Source organism: Trachypithecus francoisi, unplaced genomic scaffold (assembly GCF_009764315.1).
Source record: "Trachypithecus francoisi isolate TF-2019V2 unplaced genomic scaffold, Tfra_2.0 Lachesis_group13, whole genome shotgun sequence".
Lineage (NCBI taxonomy): Eukaryota > Metazoa > Chordata > Mammalia > Primates > Cercopithecidae > Trachypithecus > Trachypithecus francoisi.
This window is the reverse complement of record NW_022681458.1, coordinates 30,664,972-30,685,072: the sequence shown is the minus strand read 5'-3', so window position 1 is coordinate 30,685,072 and position 20,101 is coordinate 30,664,972. Positions and strand designations below refer to the sequence as shown.

The following is a 20,101-nucleotide window of genomic DNA, read 5'->3' as shown; positions in this document are numbered from 1 at the left end:
GAACATACTTTGTAATGAAGTTTTTATAAGTGCTATATTTCATTTATAATGAGAAACCTTATTAGAATAAAATAATTCATGAATCTAAATCTTTTGTTTATTAATGTTCAAACATAAAAGTAGTCAAGTAAATTAACCTTGTGATTTTGTCCCCCTAATGTTGGCTTATGTTTAACCAAAGACCGATGACTTAATATTAACTTAGAATGTTGTAAGATTATTAACTTAGAATGTGGTAAGACCTAATTGATTACTGCTGTTACAGTGCTTCAAAATCTTGAAGTGTTAGGCCTTGTAACTGCAGAGAAGTCTCATGAAATATTTCAAAGATAAATTGTACTGAAATTCTAAATTTCAAATATCTGTATCTTAATAGTATAACTCCAACAATAAAAAAATAAGATTTCATTTACTTGATTGTAACTTTTTACCATATTATCTGCACAATAATTACCCAAAATAAATTCTGGCTTTAGGCTTTCTACTTTCCAGCGCTTAGTTCAGATTTATTTTTTAAGAGGATAAGTACTGAGGCATACTAATAGCTAAGAAACATCAGGTAAGCCAGAAGGCAAGTATGTTATACAGCTTTAGGCCTTGGTGAAGATGGAAAAAAAAAACATGTGGGGGCCTCTATTTTTTCTGATGTGCAAATAATTTACGTAGATAAATGATTCAACAGCAATACAGCAATCCCAGAGTAAATTATTTTCATTTTTACTACTAGCTTAAGGGGATTATTGACTTTATAATGGTGTTTTTTTTAAAACCTTTTATGAAATCTATTGCTGAATTAGCTTAAGGCTTTACATCCAGAACATTTTAGTGGTGGAGTCTTTTATCCAGGAGAAGAAACATTTCTGTTCTTCCCATTTTACAGATATGTAAGTGCTGCAGTTAAAACAAGGACACATGGCTGCCTGTTTTTGTACATAAAACAAAATAAACATTAGCAAATCTGGTTAGAATTTTAATTAGGCTTCAAACAACAGATGGGTCTTTTTAATTTGAAGTTTTGTTATTGTACTTGTACATCTGATGCCATAGTTTTTGTTTAACCTGGCTTCAGAATGTTCTAAGTCATTTCTCTGCTGTTATTTTATTGCTTACTGAAGAGCTCATTTACATAGTGAATGTTATCGCAACATAACACAAATTTAATTTTTCCTTTCCTTTTCTTTTTTTGAGAAAATGTTGTTTAAAACACACAATAAGTAAGGATTCTCGCTTTATATGGCTGTCAACAATTCTACAAATAGGACATTTTAGGGCAATGCTGTTTATAGTTGACATATTTCTTCCACTTCAACCTAAATATTGTCATGTGTTTGTAACATAACACGCTGTTTTTCAGTTTCAATGTGTTTCTTCCTCTTATAGTCCTGTAAGTTCCACATATACAAAAACCTAATGCAATTTTAGGCTGCAAGAAAAGTCTCATTTTGACTTGTTTTCCATCTTGATATAAAAGACCCAAAGAAAACTGGTTCAAAGTAAAGGATCGATATCCTTAGAATTAGTTCAGAATGCTGATGGGTTGGAAACAATACATGAACAATGAGTAGATGATTTTTAATAGCATAATACTGAATGCAAAGGAAAACCTAACAATAATGATAAACACTAGGCTGCTTCAAAAACTTTTATAGATTAAATTATAAATTATGTTTGAGTTTTGGCTGTTACTTCCTAAGACTAAGCCCTCTAAATCAGTTTAGCATAGCACCAGGGACACATGTTCAAACCCTTTTCAAGGGGAATGTAGCTGTGTGACTCTCATTAATGGCTGTTGCATTATTCCTATTCTGGAAAAGACTTTGAAACATCTCCCCTTTTAAACTGAATCTCAAACTGAGAGTATTAAAGTGAGAAATTGGAGTCACTTATTTGTGGTCCCATAAAGTTAATCAATCATCTTACTAAGAAAGGAAAATAGGCCCATAAATGTAGGCTTACAATGAATTTTAATTGTGAGGAAAATTTAAAACCCCTAAAAGAGTTGAGATGTTTAGAGAAATTTCAGATCTTGCAGTATTCTATTTTGTAACATCGTTAGAAAATTGAAATATTGTATGACAATGGTGAAACAATAATACCAACATCCACAGCAGACAAACCAACAAATAGCCATTGAGAGTTTATTGGAATTTCTACTTATATATAACCCCCCTCACAAAAATGTATTTTCATTAAAAATGACTTATAACTTGTGAAAGAATCCTCAGACTTTACAAATATTAAGAATTGCAACATTAAATTTAGTTTAGAATGCTCATTGTAAAAGTAATTTAAGAATGGGGGCCGGGCATGGTGGCTCACACCTGTAATTCCAGCACTTTGGGAAGCCAAAGCACGCGGATCTTTTGAGGTCAGGTGTTTAAGACCAGCACGGCCAACATGGTGAAACCCCATCTCTACTACAAATACAAAATTAGCTGGGTGTGGTGGCACAAAGTACCTGTAATCTCAGCTACCCGGGAGGCTGAAACAGGAGAATTGCTTGAACGTGGGAGGCAGAGGTTGCAGTGAGCCGAGAGTATGTCACTGCACTCCAGCCTGGGTGACAGAGAGATTTCATCTCAATAAATAAATAAATAAAAAATAAAAATAAAGAAAGACAAAATAAAAGTAATATAAGAATGTAGATCATATAGTTATTTTTGTAATTCAGTTTAATTTCGAAGTAGGAATACTAAATAAAATTATAAGGTAAGTTTAAACATGGAGCAATTACATATACACAAGAAATTCAGTTTTAGTCCTTCTAAACACTGTGTGTGAAGAAATCTACAGTCTTATGAATCTTCCTCCAATAGATTTGCAAACAAAAGAAATATTTAGTATTACTAGGCTGTAGAGACTAGTAATTTAATGTTTAATTTTTAAATGCATATGAAGTAACAAGAGAACATAATTTTTCACTACTTATTTTATAACCTGATTGACTCCCAGATTCACAATACCTGTAGGCTCCAGACTAAAAAATGCCAGACTGTTAGTGGAAACTAGCCTTAAGGCATTTTTCTTGATATCCATATTAGCTACAATCCCTGGCCTTTTTCTTTGGGGTATGTTTACATGTTTTATGAATATAACTACATGGGTGGGAGAAGAAAAACATACAAACATAATTCCAAAAAGGTAGAGACAATGTTATTAATTGTAGCCACAATTTAAACATATTGGTTAAAAAATTTAAACATATTTGTGTGTTTTATGAGATTCAAACAAAATCTCATAAAAAAGTAAGATTTTTAGAAAGTACAGAAAAATCTCTCTTTCTCTCTGTATGAATTTTATTTAGGCAGTTGCATGCTAAACTTGTGCTTAGTTGTTCAAATTAAGTCAATGTTCACATGTGGCCTCCACTCTTGAACATCAGGTAACTTGGAAGTACCATTAACTTTGGCATAAGGACTTTGATCATTTAGTTGAAGTACCTAGCATGAGTTAGGTTCTCTGTAAACAAATGCTGAGATGATGTTTGGGGAGCATGCTGTCTATTAGGGATCAGCCTCTGTGAAGCTTCAGAAAGTAGAACTGGACAGAGAACTAAACTGTAATGCAGTTTTGATAAAGCTGTGGCCAACTGGATAGGAAGCTGTTGCCCACCAGACTTCCCTGGACGGGGCCTGAGCCTTTCTGTCTGGGCCTGACTGAATCACTGGCCATGGGGTATTCCAGGAAGGTCATGGGGCAATGCAGCCCTCTACAGCTAAGACAGACCCTGAACAATTTGACAGCAGGAGATGGTTTGCTGACCTCACTCCTCACAGCAGGGCAGCAAGTCTTTCCATTATTAATATGAATAATTATCTATGTTATTTAGAAATTGAGTCCTCCATCACTGGGGAAAAGGGAGGAGGGACTGAGAGGTCCATCTCCTTATTCATCACAGCATCTAGGGTTCTAACAATCTTCAAAGCTTGAGAACTCAAGGACCTAGGATCAGTGCAAACTGTTCTCAAAACCTGCTGGTTCTCCTCAGATTATAATGACTCAGATGATTAATGACTTGACATTTCACTCTGACAATTTACAGATTTATAGATAGGTAGGTCTTGGTTGACCTGGGCCTGTTGTAGCTTATCCATGGCAATTTTGAATTAAGGCTCTTATAAATAAATTTAAATAGAGTTCATGCTTAAATTTCTTTTCTTCTTTTTTCTTTTTGAGACAGAGTCTCACTCTATCACCCAGGCTGGAGTGCAGTGGCGGGATCTCGGCTCACTGCAAGCTCTGCCTCCGAGGTTCACACCATTCTCCTGCCTCAGCCTCCTGAGTAGCTGGGACTACAGGCGCCCACCACCATGCCTGGCTAATTTTTTGGATTTTTTAGTAGAGACGGGGTTTCACCGTGTTAGCCAGGATGGTCTCCATCTCCTGACCTCGTGATCCACCCGTCATAAACTCCCAAGGTGTTGGGATTACTCGAGTGAGTTACCGCGTCAGGCCGCTTAAATTTCTTTTTATCCTCACTTAAGAAATTGGAAAGCAGAAATAAAAGTAAGCTTAGAAAAAGAAAAAGAGGTTATAAGTCAGACTGGGTTCAGAAACCGCTGCTCCTCCAATTGCTAGTAGAATGATCTTTACTTCTCTGAGGCTCAGTTAGCTCAAGTGTAAAATGGAGATTTCGATATTACCTACATCTTTTTTTTTTTGTGAAGATTAGATAAGAAAACCCACTAATGGCTTTAAAGATAGTATTCAGTACATTCATGTTAACTATTATTAAGGATGTCATAGGGAATTGATCAGAATGGAGTTCTTGGTGACACAACATGCTCCTAATCCCTACTTTTTCACATAGCTTCATAATTCTATTTGAAGTAAGATACCTTTCCCAGAACAGTATAAATTTATTGTTCAAATCCAAATTCTCGACTTATTTGTACAACTACATATAGACTTTAATAAACATAGATAAGTATTTATGCAACCCAGTTTATGTCTTAATAGGTTATCAGTAAAGTAATGGCAGAAGGTAGAAATAGGGTAGTGACATGACAATCTACTTCTACCAGACAGGCTTAAGAAATGTTAATGCTTTACTTTATCCAAATATCAGTATTACAGTTTTTATTAAGGGAGGCATTTTAACATTTGAACTCACACTAGAGAAAGCTTAAAGTATACATTATCTTTAGTTACTATTTCCAAAATTAATTATACCACCATTTATTGAATGCCAAAGATGTACCAGGATTATACATAGACCTCAACAACAAAAACAATAAAAATATAATAGCCTTGGTATTTTTAATAGAGGGAGAAAATGGGATAATTATTAGTTATAACATAGTTGGGGACTTGGTATAGAAATGTAATGTTGTAAGCATGAAACCACATCAGTGAATTAAAACAAATTTATTGCTGACATACAGTAAAATTTGGCAAGCATTTTAGATGAAAAGTAAAGGAAGAAAAAGAGAATGCTTGGGTTATATATACTTAATGCAGCTTTATTCTTTTCCCTAGTGATGGAGGATTAGATTTCTACATAATATAGATAATTAATATTAATGATAGAAACAATTCATGAGGAAACCTAAAGAATGACATTTAGAAATCACCTTTTAGGGTCTTCTTCTGAAGACATTACTTATATGACACCTGACTGGTAGATGAAAGCCTAAGGGTACCTTTTGGGCAGTAATTGCCACCCAGACTTAACTCATTCCTTACTTTCATCTTCTATCTTTTAGCATGAACTATACCTGTGTGAAATTTTTGTCTTTGCTTTCAAGAGGAGAAGATGAAAACTGGTAAAATAACCAGAAGTCAGTGAGCATCAAAGAATTATTTTGAAAACACCATAGTGTCAGCACTGTCACATGCTAATGTCACATAATGAAGTACGTTTCTATGGATTCACCAACTGTGTAGTGAGAATATTACTGTGTGGACAACAGTGGGGTATTTCATTGGGGCTACAACATGGAATTAGGCATTGTGCTTTCTAGATGCAACACTGAGAAGTTAGAATCTAGTATGGTAGAAAAATACTGTTAGCAATTAAAAGGTAACACACAACAGTATACACCAAACGCAGTCAGTGGAAGCACAAGAAAATCGGTGATTAATTCTGACTTAGTACATACCATGGGTACTAAGAAGCATTGCCAGGAAATAAAAAGGCAACAAGGAAGACATTTATGCACAAAGGACTGACAAAGAGAGGTGGGGAATCTAAGGTATTCCATATAGAGAGTGGGACAGATGAAAGGACTTTGAATGTGAATTGAGGAATTTGGGGATTAGTGTCATCCAATTAATGTTTAAGAAAACCTTGACTGTACTTCATAGGATGGGTAGAAGCAGGGAGAGATTGGAGACAGCCAGAACAATTAGGAGGCAATAGTAGGTGATGATGGGATTTTTGTCTTGGGTGGTCATGCAATTTCATATAGTGTGAAGTTAATTCTAAAAGCAAACAGGTCACTATTTATTAATTATAGCCATTATCATTATTATCTATGTGATGAGGTAGAACTATTTTTAATTGGAGTATTATTTAAGTAACTAGCCTGTAGCACCAGGTGTGACTTGACAGTTGTAACTCCAAGATATACTGGGAAAATATGACAAAGAGAGAGAGAGATGGAGACTCCAAGAAACTTAATATTTCAGGTTTTAAAATATTTGTAAGACTAACTACTGCTAGAAAAAACATTGCATTAGATATCTACGTTTTAGATAACAATCCCACTAATAATAAGACAAGTAAATTAAGAATTTGAAACGTGGTTAGAATAAAAAATTTATGCAGTGTAAGATGAAAAAATAAGTGTTTAATATTTTCAGCATTGAAAGAAATAATCAGGACGATGGGTGTGGGCAGGAGAGCATATGCTTGTGTATTTTTTCTATTATAACTTTTCCTCTCTTATCAAAGTCATTATTTAATCATTTAGAAATATTCTGCTAAATAGTCAGTAGATTATCTGACTAAAATAATTTCACTAAAGTGTGAACAAAGCTTAGTTACTTGTCTACTCTGTGCTAGCCACCGATATAGGCTGGAGGTGCAATAGTGAATGAAGCAGACCCAATACTCTGCCCACATGAGGTTCACTTTCTAATGTGATGAAATAGATAATAAATATATCACTAGATGGTATGTTAAAAGGTAATAAGTGCTATGAAGAAAGGGCAGACCAAGGAGAAAGAGGGCTGGGGAACATATTGTAATTTTAAATGAGGCCGTCAAGGTAGACCTCTCCGAGAAAATGACATCTAAGCCAAGAGGAAGGAGTCTTTAAATTTTGGATTTTAAATTCAAAATTTGGCAAGCTTTTTTATTGAAAATTTTATTTTTATTGCTTAAAACATCAGTGGAAAAGAAAGGGCAAATTCTTTTGTTAAAGCTTAATCTCTCAAGGGAAAAATATTTATTTTTGCATTTCCATGTGTTTTAGTGATGCCTCAGTGATATCCTTACTGAAGTTTTCTCTGTTTTGTAATCCATTCCCTTATCTAGTCTTTTACTAAACGAGGAGACTGGAGACATTCATCCTTTATCTACAGAGCCTAGCAAGGTGCTTGACACCTGGTAGGAGTTCACTGTCTGAGACTTGAATGTCTAAATGGTCTTATTGGCATATACATTTTTATTAAACACATAGGGATCATGTCATGATAAGGTCCTTTATTTTATAGGACTCACATTTATATAATCCTTTGGTTACTTTTCCTGACATTCTACAAGAATATACACTTCTTTTCATTAAGATTTCCTTTGTATTTCCCCTTTTCAAAGTGTGAAGTGCTCTGGCAGTAGCCACTTAAATTATAATTTAATGTTATAATCTAATTCCTCGCCTGCAGACCTCTGTCAACTAGGACTGAGGATACTAAAATATCTTATGATGGTAACAAGGTGATTTCTTTTATACTCCTTGGAATGAAATAGCATTTGGGGAACTGTTAGTTAGAAGAAAGGATTCCAAATAATAGCTCTTTGTTCAGAGTTCGTCCATCAATTCATAGATAAGTCAACTGGCACTCATCATTTTAAATTCATCAGGGGCCAGTGTAGTTAAGAGGAATATAAAGAGTACTTTAGTAATAAACAGAGGCCTTGTAACAATATAATGTGTAGTAGGAAAGAGGATTGGAAGATCTATAAAAACTGCCAAAAGAACCAAAAATATAATTAAAGCAGCAAAAAGACATATTGAACACAATCTCAGGGACTATTTCAGGCAATAGCAAATGTCTCTTCAAATATAGAGATGGAAAGTAAAATACAAAACTAGTTTCATGAAGGGAGTGCGAAAAATACCAAACAGAATTATAGGAATAGGCTCACAAGTGTTGATTTTCTTGTGTTATTTTTTACCTTTCTTTAAAATGATTAGAAAGTTTCTAACCCAGATATCGGATAATTTGAAATTCTCAGATGAGAATAGAGACAAGCAAAATAAAAATATAAACCAAGGTAATATCTTAAGCAAGCATGGTTCAGAGTAGCAAAGATAAATTGATACACAGAAAACAAGTGAAATTTACAATTTACGCCCAAATTTTGCCAACTAAATACAGTTGTTTTAGGTTCTATCAAAGTTACATCTTATCTAAAAATTTTTTCTTTTTCTTTTCGTTTTGTAAAAGCATGTAGGTTTACACATGATTTCCTCAAGAACAAAAAAACAGTATTTCCAGTAGAAAATATATTTCGATGGTAAATTTTCATTACTTAGACCAAAGGTTTCACCTAATAAAACACATCAGAGTTACCTGGGGAGTTTTCCTAACAAACACACTTCTACTCAGACCCATTAGCAGAGATATTTGAATAGCTTATAATAATCTTTGGAAATACACGGAATACTATCACTCTTACTTTCTAAAATCTTCAACTTCTGTCTTGAATTATAATTAGACAAAAATTGGCAAATTAAAACAAAATTTAGAATCAGAATAGCATGTTATCAGAAGTGACATGTAAGTTGATTTCCTGGGTACAGAAGCAGAATTCAGACTTCTGTGTAAGATCATCTCTTCCATAGAAGTCTGGTCATCACTCATAATAAATAAATAAATCATTGTGGTTTCCTTTGTGCTGAGTAATTCTAAAATATTTTTAAATTTAATGAAGACAAACTCCAACTATTTAAAGTGTCAAGCTTGAGATTTCAAACACTGGGTCGAAGGAGATAGATACAACTTTAACTCAAAGATAATTTGATAAGTCAAGTAAAGGACAAGATATTTTTGGTTGATCTTGCCCAGGAACGCACATATATGCTCACTCACACATATACAAACACACACAAAATGTGCAGTACAGTACATTGTTCAATCTTTCTCAGAAATACAAACTTGAAATTCACATATTGTACCTCTGATTTAAAAAAGAAACTAATAAAATTATCTGTTGAGAAGAACATCTTAAACATATCCCATCAATTTTAATGGAAAATATTAACATAGTTTTGTGTGTAAATGTAAGTTAATATGTATACACACTCACACATAAACAAGATGTTGGAACATAGTATATTGGTTTAAAGGTAATCAAGACATTATTTTACATTGCAGAAAACAATCATTCTAATAACAAGAGACTCGGGTGCTTCGGATCTAAAAGAGGCGGCTTATTTCTACAGAGAGAATTCTTATAGAAAAATAACGGGCTTTCTTCATTTTAACATTTGAAAAGTTTAGTGCATGTTATAAAGCAAGAGGAGCATAGAAACAAATGTCTAGTAATCATTTGTGGAGTTCCTGCTGCCTACTAAAGTGTGTGTGTGTGTGTGTATGTATGTGCATGTGTATGTGTAATGGGAGTGGAGGTGGGGTGGCAAGATTTAAAAGGATTAGGCACTTTGGCCTCAGTCCTAAAACTGTAAGGGAAGTAAAATGAAGAATTAGTATTTTTTTTGTTTTTTGTTTTTTTGTCTTCGATGACTACACTTAAACCTTCCAGAAAGAATAGCCCAATGATCTTCCTTACTTCAGGAAATTTGACTCATGGCCAGACTTCTTTTCTCTATGTCCCTGTCCATCCCCTTGATTGCTGATTACTTTGAAGCAAATCTCAGATATCATACTATTTTATCCTTGAATATTACAGTGTATATCTTTTAAAGGCAATGACTAAAAATATAACTACAATCCTAAGATCAATCTTAAAAAATTACACTTCATATAATCACATATCAATTTATGATTCTAATTTCCTCAGTTATTTCAGATATGTTTTTCTTTATAGTTTAATTTTTAAAAAATCACATTCTAATTAGCTTGTCCTATAGAGTTTCTTAGGGAGTCTATATTTTGTCTCCCAAGGTGTAGTTGAAAGCATTTCTTTCTCCCCTGAATTTTATGGAAATTGAGAGTTAGATTTAAATGGTTTCAACAACAGAATTTAGAGTATTTATAAGGAGTAGATGATGTCTGCTTCTTAGATGTTTTTCCAGTTGTTCCTCTTCTTAGCTAAGAATTTGGTAGACTCTGGCTCAAATATTATTATGGCAAAGTTATCCAATTCTGAATGCCATAGTATAGAGAAGGAAGTAGACATGGATATAATTAACTCTAATAAAAGTAAAATACAATATACTTCTAGAATGTTCCACAGTGCTTGGTTTTGTGTCAGTATTAAGAGAGTGATAAAGTTTCAGTTTCTTCATGAACATAATTCTGGCATGGAGAGGGCAACCCTTAGGGCAACTCCATCAAACACAAGAGCTCTGCAGAACACAATTTGATAGATAATCTTGAAGATTCCTTCTGGCTGTAAATCTCAGAGTGATGATGAGCTGTATGGTACAATTCACAATGTTTTTGCAAACTCATGAACTTTCCTTAAAGCTGTTCTTGAGCAAAGCTAGAGAATGATAAAGGGGGAAAGATAGACATATAACATTTCAGCTAAAGTGAAGTATTTCTGGCTTGTCAACAACTCTACAAGTAAGCTTAGAATAGACAATGTATCTGCATGCTTCAGTTCCTCTTCCAAGAAAACAAAACAAAACATCTGCCAGTTACAAGAGCCATATATCTGAAGAAAAGTGACAAGTAATAGGAAAGCAACTGGAAATCTGGGCATTGTGGTTTCATTAAATATGCTATGCCTTTATTTAATATATCTGTGTATTTTACCTTTGGAATATTTTTGTGTGTTTTGTATTGTGTATTCTGCTAAGATTCATGCAACTGTTTCTTCAGGCACAGACAGCACACATTGTCCTGGAAGATGGAACTAAGATGAAAGGTTACTCCTTTGGCCATCCATCCTCTGTTGCTGGTGAAGTGGTTTTTAATACTGGCCTGGGAGGGTGAGTAATGCTTCTTTTCCAAGGCTTTATTCTTCCTCTATGTAGAGAAATAACCGGATGATCTCACTCGTGGTGGCAAGTTGAAATCACTGCATCATAATAAGACTTCATATAGTCCTGAAGTTGCACCGTGCCTTGTGCATAGCCTACTGCAGCCGTCCTTGAAAGAAAGTTAGACATGAATGTCCTGCTACTGTAAATGAAAGACAACATGGGCATGTTGGTGGTCCCCTGGATAAAGAGAACAAAATGAATTCTAGAAACTTAGATTGTGAGGACACAGGTTATGTGAGATTACCAAATGGTTTCTGTAAGGGGAGGTATGGGTCTAATTAAGGTGAAAATTGGAGCAGGGAAAAGAATGGATAGTACATTCTAGTGTCATTTCATTAGGAAAGAACCAATTTTGCACATCTAATATGAAATACTATAAGGAGATAAGAAAGTCCTTGAGTATTTTATGTAATTTTGCACTCTAGTAAGAAAGTTGAAATAACAGATACATTTATTATCTTTAATCAATGAGAGAGCAGCTGTGTAGATCTAATATTTTCAGTAATTATCAACTGTGACCTGCCTTAGTATTTAAGACCTGCTAACATGTACAGCAATGACAATGAGAGTTGCTACAGAAATTAAGTGGCTGGTTTTACCTAGTTAATAAATGTTTGTTCACCTGGGAATCAGGAGGCTAGATTTCTAGTCTCAGTTCTAAGGATAACTAATTATATAATATTGGGAACATCACTTAAGCTTTTCAAGTTCTAGTTTCTTCATATAAAAAGTGAGGGGGCTGGATTAGATACTAATTTAAACTGGGGATTTAAACAATTATGTATCTTAAAAACATGACTAGATTGATTGAAGGGGTTTACAATAGAGATTCAATCCAACTAGTATTCTATGAAATATTTGATAAATTCTTTAGAGAAATTCGAGTTAGCCTCATAAAGACAAGGGGGCATTAGGTTCACAGATACTAATTGACCAAACTTCCATTATATTATTAATTTATATTCTTTCTTAAGCTCTTGCCTCCTCGTGTGAAATGAAGAATATTAGATGAGTTTTTAAATAGTTCCACTGGTGAGAACATTAAATTACAGTGTATTGAAACCTGTTTGCAAAGTTTTGCTTCACCAGGCAATTATTTAAGCTTTTCGACAGCACTAATTACTAGCTGTGTTAATATACCTGCCAACAAACAACTGTTTAATATAGATCAGAATGATGGAGGGCACTAGAGTTTTCTTCTCTGTGATAGATTACAGGTAATAAATCTTGTCACATCACACAAGTCAAACAGGAGCTGATGGATTAATTTGCTCCCAACATTGTAGTTCTCTAAAACAAAGTGTGTTTATTCATTTACTGAAGAGTATTGTAAGCATATGTTTAAAGGGAATGGTCAGTTCTTTTATGGAAAGAAAGAAGAAAGAGAAGTAAAATCAAATTAATTAAAGCATTTTTTTGATGTAGGAAAAGGCATTCATTTATAAGATTAGTCCATAGACCTTATTTTTCCATTGAGAAATGCTGCTTTCATTCATTACGTGCCTCACTCAGTAAGGTGGTTGATAATTAAAGGGGTTATTTTGTTTTTCATCTTCAAGCAATGCATTTATATTGTGGGCAGGCCTTGGTTAAAAAATTATCAGTTCCTGACAGATAAGAGACAGCTGAGAAATTAACTGATGGAAGCTGTGGATAAATACCACAGCCCTCGAGTCACCTTAGGGATTGCAGAGCTGGAAGACTAAGTATTTTGTTGACAAAGTTAGTTCTGGTAGGCGTTAGTCTGGATGGTGTTGAAGAATTTATGTTGACTACTGCCTGTGTTAAACTTTATTGGTTTCAAAATCGTTGATTCTGTCCCCCTGAGCACCTAAATTCACTTTCAGTTGTAATCCACAAAAAAGATTTGGCTTAACTCATTTTGCAGAAAGTGAACATAGAAGAGAGCAGAAAAAAAACCCTGAATTGCAATGTATTCCAGTGCATAGAAAAAGTGTAGATAGCTCCTGGTATTTATGGGAATAGTGTTTCTTCTTAAGAATAAGAAATGTGTGTGTGTGTGCATATATACACATATGATATGTATATGCACACACACACACACACATGATATATTTGTATTTTTCCTCTCACCCAAACTTTAAAATATAGCCCTCCTGCATTCCTCCCTAATTACATATCAGCATCTTTTAACTTAGAAGTCAGAAAGGCCTCAAGTCAGGTCTGTCAGATGAATTTTTTTTCTTAGCAGATAATAACTCCCAAACTTACATGCTTCTTTGTAAAATTAAAATATTTTAAAAATCAACTTTATTGAGTTATTCTTTCATATAAATTAACTTACTTATTTTAAATATTCATTGGATTTTAATAATCATATATACTCATGCAACCACCACTAACACAATCAGACTACTCTTCAGTATCCTAAAAAATATCAAGAAAAGCTTTTCAATTTTTTGATCGTTATTATCTTGGTGAAACTGGCAGCCCTCAACAGTAAATATCAGTTTGGGCTCAATGATATCTGGTAGGCCAGGGAAGTCTTTAGAGTATCTGCAAACTTTAAATAGAGCAGCAATATTTTAAAAATTAAGATGCTAGAAAGGGATTTTTAAAGGAATTTAAAAATATTAAAACATTGAGGGGATAAAACTTATATGAAAATATACCTTGGTATTCATGAGTTGGTTTTTCTTTATATCAATTATATCATGGTATAAATTTTTATATTCTGTCATAAAATTTCCCTAGGTTTGCTAAAATCTAGAGACATTCTTGTTGGATTCTTCTTATTTTCAAGGGTTACATAATTCAGAGCGTGTATGCAGATTATAGCTTTGTAGTTACATACATTATTTGTTGATAATTTTCTGGCATGTTTACCCAGGTACCCAGAAGCTATTACTGACCCTGCCTACAAGGGACAGATTCTCACAATGGCCAACCCTATTATTGGGAATGGTGGAGCTCCTGATACTACTGCTCTGGATGAACTGGGACTTAGCAAATATTTGGAGTCTAATGGAGTCAAGGTAGTACCAGTGATGGCCATTTAAAAAGTCTCAATTTGAAGGATTATAGTTAACTTATTCTTAAGAATTAGGATGGCCAAAGTTTCTTCCTCAATATGGTAGTAAAATCATTAAGCTCAAGTATTCAATCTTATTCCTAGGTATATGAGAATAATCTTTAATTTGACAGTATTTTGAGTTTCATTTCTTAGGGCACTTTGAATTTTAATGCATTGGATGAAACTTGGCTTAACTTGAAAAAAATGTTGTTATAAGTTCAAATAACAACTGTGCTGTAAAATAATTGGGGAAGAATCACCTTTTAAAAGGAGTTTGGTAATCAATTCTGTATCAATTATTTGCTTTTTAATCTTAATCTCTAGGGGATGATTTAAAGATAGCTCTTATGCCAGTCTAAAAGTAAACATATTAAGATTTCCTAAACAAGGTAACTTTGAATACTATCTTAGGAATATATACCATATGAACAATTCAAAAATTTATATTCCAAATTCAATCCTATTTTTTCACCATTCCATTTTTGAATGACTTCAGCTGATCATTTAACTTAGTTTTCACTATTTCTCACAATTTACCATCAATTTTTTTCTCTCCCTTAAATGTAAATTAAAAATGATTTTGTTCATCATGTGCATTAAACCAGTAATTGTCAATTAAATTCTTAATTTTTTTTGCCATGCATCACAAGGGGGACCTAGTTTAGCCTCAGGATTTACCAAGCCAGGTAAGCCTGCTCCCTCTCATGATGGTAAATGCAATAATTATGTATTTTTAAATAAGGGCTTTTTTTTTTTTTTTTTTTTTTTTTTTTGCTTCTTCTTGTTTTCAAAAATCCTAAGTCTCATGTCAGTGGATATCATAAAACTTAAAAACAAATGCAGATTGACTCACAAGAGTTAGATAATATTTTGTGATAACCTCTTTAGAATGACTGCCTGTCTTTCTAGGTTGCAGGTTTGCTGGTGCTGGATTATAGTAAAGACTACAACCACTGGCTGGCTACCAAGAGTTTAGGGCAATGGCTACAGGAAGAAAAGGTGAGAAATGTAATAGAGCATCCATCATCACCTAAGGAAGATTGAGAAGGTGCCTGTAGATTCAGAGGTGACAAGCAGACAGAGGAAGATCATGTAGTTTGGGATCTTTGCATTTCAGAGAGGGATTCCTTCTCTTGCTTTATAAACGCTGAAGTGTCTGGATTCCTCCTGAAGTGCTGATGAGCACATATTTTCAGTTTATCCACTAGGTGGCACTCATACATGCTTGGTAGCATTTCACATTTGGGAGAAAGGGGGTAAGATAAAATTTTAGCATTTTCTCTTTTTAGTAATTGAGTCTTTTACTCTCCTTCACTGTTTCATCTAGAATGTAGTTATGGAAAGTTATGGAACTTGCTTCATGGGTTCTAGTGTTCTAGTACCAGCTCTACTGTTAACTGGTTGTGTAACTTTGTGCAGGTCACATAATCATTCTATGCAATACTTGTGACATCTCTAATTCTTATGAGTATAAGCAGATTACCATCAAGTCTCGTTGGGCTTCAACAATATGACATGTAATTATATATAATTTCATTTGAAGTATTAATAATATCAGAAAAGGGTTATAAAACTTTATCTTACACTTTTAGTTTAAATATTAATTTCTTTTTCTTTTTTTTTTTGAGGCGGTCTTTCACTCTTGTTGCCCAGGCTGGAGTGCAATGGGGCAATCTCAGCTCTCTGCAACCTCCGCCTCCCGGGTTCAAGCGATTAACCTGCTTCAGCCCCCCCCCCCCCCCCCCACCCCCGACAGAAGCTGGGAGTACAGGAGCCTGCAACCACGCCTGGCTAATTTTTTGTATTTTTAGTAGAGATGGAGGTTTCACCATGTCGGCCAGGCTGGTCTCGAACTCCTGACCTCAGGTGATCCACCCGCCTCAGCCTCCCAAAGTGCGAGGATTACAGGCGTGAGCCATTGCGCCCAGCCGTAAATATTAATTTCTAGTGAAATAACAGCATTTGCCTTGTTTGGATGTTAGAAGTCATCTCCAGTTTTGCTGTAGCTGCTTTTTGTTCAACTGCTGGGCCTGATATTGACAGAATTTTATTCTAAGAAAGTGCTACCTCTCCAGTGAGTGTCTATCTATGGGGTGTAAACACTGCTTCTTTCTGACAAATAAAAAAAAATCTTGATCCTGGCTTTTTAGATCTCATTCTTTCTAAATTTTAAAAGGGAGAAGAAGGCATCCATATCATATCCTGGGCCATTGTCATTTTCTTCTCAACTATTATCTGAATTTATCTTCCTTATCTGGGCAGCTTATTTCTGTAATCGTCATTTGGGAAACACTTTTCTCCCCCCAGCCCCCCACAACCCAAGGTTTCCTTTTCCTTTTTGTTGTTTAAGATCCTTGTTCTCATAGCTTCTCCATGTCAGAACTAATAGTTTTAGTGTAAGTCTAACCAATGCCTTGTAAGTTCGTTTTTAAAATGTGCTTTGGATCTTCTTTCATGATCACAGACATGTAGAGTAGAAAAGAATCCAAGATAATAACCAGTTCACCTCCTTCAGTTTACAGTTGAGAACAAATACATCGCTTAAACATTTCTCAGATAATTAGTGGAAGAAAAAAAAAACTAAAACATGTTTTCATTTTTCTAACTTCTTTTAAAAAATTTTTGTTTTAATAAAAAGACTCCAGGGGAATAGAGCCTGTTTTCTTGATTCCTAATTCATAACTCTTTCATTATACCACATGTGTCTCTATCCAACCTAGTCAAAGAAACAAAACAAATGGTGGTCTTGCATGATGGACTAATAGGATGATCATGTTTTAGAACAACATTACTATTCAACATGGCCCTTCAGAAAAATGTGTTGAGGGCCTACTCTGTGCCAGGAACGTTTAGCTCAAAACTGCAGATTTGCATATTATTGCTTATGAAGTTCACCAGTGTGATTTAACTTACTTAACATCCTGGATTAAAAGCAACCGAAGTGTACAGAAGATTGATGTTCAGAATTTCTCATTTTTTACTCTGAGAAAGAACCTGGGTATTAAGAGTCCTATGCCTAACTGTAGCAACAATTTACCGTGTTCTGACAACACAGTCACCCTGGGTCAGAGAAAAGAAAGAGTGGAGAAATTATTTACTGCCCAAGAAGATAGATGAGGCCAAGTTTGTAACTTGGAAACAATATGCTGGATTTAATTTCCTCCAATTTCACTGTCACTACAATTTTTTTCTTATAGGTTCCAGCAATTTATGGAGTGGACACAAGAATGCTGACTAAAATAATTCGGGATAAGGTATAATCATCATCTTTAGCCAAATCTATGTTTGTGTGTGTGTGTGTGTGTGTGTGTGTATGTATGTTTCTCTCAATGCCTAAGGGATCCATTAATATGTAAAGGAGTGAATCTGGCCAGCTTCTGCTATTTGGGTGTCTGTTATTTTGCTTTACTATTTTCACTGTAATTTTCAAGACTGAATACTTGATTGGTATGTTTTTAACTAAATGGACTTGATATTCATTCACCTGGCAGTTTATTGAGTGTCCACCATGTGTTTTTTATACCAACAAATCAAGGCATTTATAATTCAGCTCATGTGATAGAACTTTAGCGAAACAAGTGGAAAAGGTAACAAATTGCATAACAACGTTGCCTGAAATGAAAACCTATATGCTGAGAAATACACTCCAGGAAGTGTACAGCATTGTTACTATTATTTGTTTTGTCCTTGTTAAAGAGTTATCTGTTAAATTAATGCATTATCTTTCATGAATGTGCCAAATAAACCCTGCATGCGTTACTTCGATTATATAGGCTTTGTTGAGACCATATCAATGACCAAGGTGATAAAAGGGAAGGTTATCTTTTGCTTTCATGTCTGATTGCTACAACATCTGACCCTTCCTCTGAGAATATCTCATCACCATCTGCTTGTTGAGTTTATTATTATTTTACTTGAAATTTCCATATTCCAAATCAGAAAGAAACATTACTTCACTAATGTTAACTAAATTCCCCAAATGCAACTAAAGTTTTCTTGCTAAATATAATTACATACAAATAAAAAGATAAATGTTACAATTTGAAACTATGCTTGTGGGCTGGGTGCAGTGGCTCACGCCTGTAATCCCAGCACTTTGGGAGGCTGAGGCAAACGGATCACTTGAGGTCAGGAGTTCGAGATCAGCCTGACCAACATGGTGAAACCCATCTCTACTGAATATACAAAAATTAGCCAGGTGTAGTGGCACATACCTGTAATCCCAGCTACTCAGGAGGCTGAGGCAGAAGAATCAGTTGAACCCAGGAGGCAGACGTTGCCGTGAGCTGAGATCACGCCACTGCACTCCAACCCAGGCAACAAGAGCCTGTCTCAAAAAAAAAAAAAAAAAAAAAAAGTACATATGGGAAAAGGAGTCTTCAGAAAAATCTTTTGTAGATTTCTTCTTAGGATACAGGCTCTCTGTAAACAGAAGGAAAAACAGCTTTGAAAATAAAAACATGTCCAAATACCCATGACCAGAAGGAAGACAGTGAGAGTTTACGCCATCATTCTATCCCATCTCTGATTTTATTCACTCTACCATGATTTTCCTGAGAATAGGTGTTAGTGAAATTATATGTCCCAGGGAGATTCTTATGTTCTCTCAGCCTAGTGATGTGTGTGAGCAGTAAACAATGACGAGGCTATAAGGGCGGGAAAGGAATACAGTTGGGAAAATCAATTCAGATGGCAGAATTGGCAGGTTGAATAAAATATAGTCAGGCCTAATGATTCAGGAAAACTTTACAAGACCACACTTGTCTTTCATGTGATATGTTAGGTTAAAATGAGCCCTCCTTTTATCATAGGCAGTTAGGTTTTCAAAATTGGCTGAATAGATTGGCACAGACAAAATAGTATTGCCTCATATTTGTTTATCAGTGATGGTGGTTCATATTAAAATGTATATTATGGCTTTCACTTCTATTAATCTTAGTTTGAAAAGTAAGATCGTATTTCATTCAGTATGTTTTAAGAAAAGGGGAAGGAGAACTGAAAACCAAATTTCAAAATTAGGGATCCATAAATATAGACAAGGGATTATGTGACTTGGATTCTAAAAGTCAATACAGGCCACCATGAAATTTAGTAATCTACTATGGAAGTGAAAGGTGGTTTTTAGGTAGTGTTCCCAGACTTAGAGGCAGCACTCTGAATTTAATAATAGCACTGAAATAACCATCATGCTTGCATGACACATAGGTACTTTCTCCTCTCACTTACCCCCAAGTGACTTCTCCCCCAAGAAATACATTTAAAAGGGAAATGAAGGCTTCCTTCTATTTCCTTCAATGCAATAATTTCGTCAGAGAAGGGCAAATCAATGAATTATTTTGAATTTTTACCCCTCAATAAAATCTCGATTACTAAATATAGCATATCATTTTTCTAGGTAGTTCAAAGCAGACTTACTAAAAAATAAGTAAATCTCAAGATATAGCTGAAAAAACATGACATTGTCATGTTCAAGCTAGCAAGGGTAGTTTGCGAAAACTTTACAAAGGGTTGAACATTCTTTAAATTCAGGCCCTTAGGAACACTTGGACATGAACGTGTCTAAAATAATGAATATTTTGTTGCAAATTCTAGAAGTTTATGACTTATGTTGCATTTCGTCTTTGTGAATTAATATTACTATCATAATAAATGAATTCCCATTCTTTTTATTTTTTTGCTATTTTTAGATTCCTTATTATCTCAATAGATTTTTTTGGTCCACTTCTCT

General features: G+C 34.5%; 1 protein-coding gene across 2 annotated transcripts in view; it reads left to right on the top strand.

The window, feature by feature from the left end:
* The window catches only part of CPS1 (carbamoyl-phosphate synthase 1), a 133,851-nt gene that overhangs the window by 16,394 nt on the left and 97,356 nt on the right, over positions 1-20,101 (top strand). For both annotated transcript variants that reach the window (XM_033230408.1, XM_033230407.1), the window contains 4 exons: positions 11,176-11,285; positions 14,191-14,335; positions 15,283-15,372; positions 17,571-17,627. In XM_033230408.1, the coding sequence (XP_033086299.1) occupies positions 11,176-11,285; positions 14,191-14,335; positions 15,283-15,372; positions 17,571-17,627 (402 nt within the window). The remainder of the gene's footprint in view (positions 1-11,175; positions 11,286-14,190; positions 14,336-15,282; positions 15,373-17,570; positions 17,628-20,101) is intronic.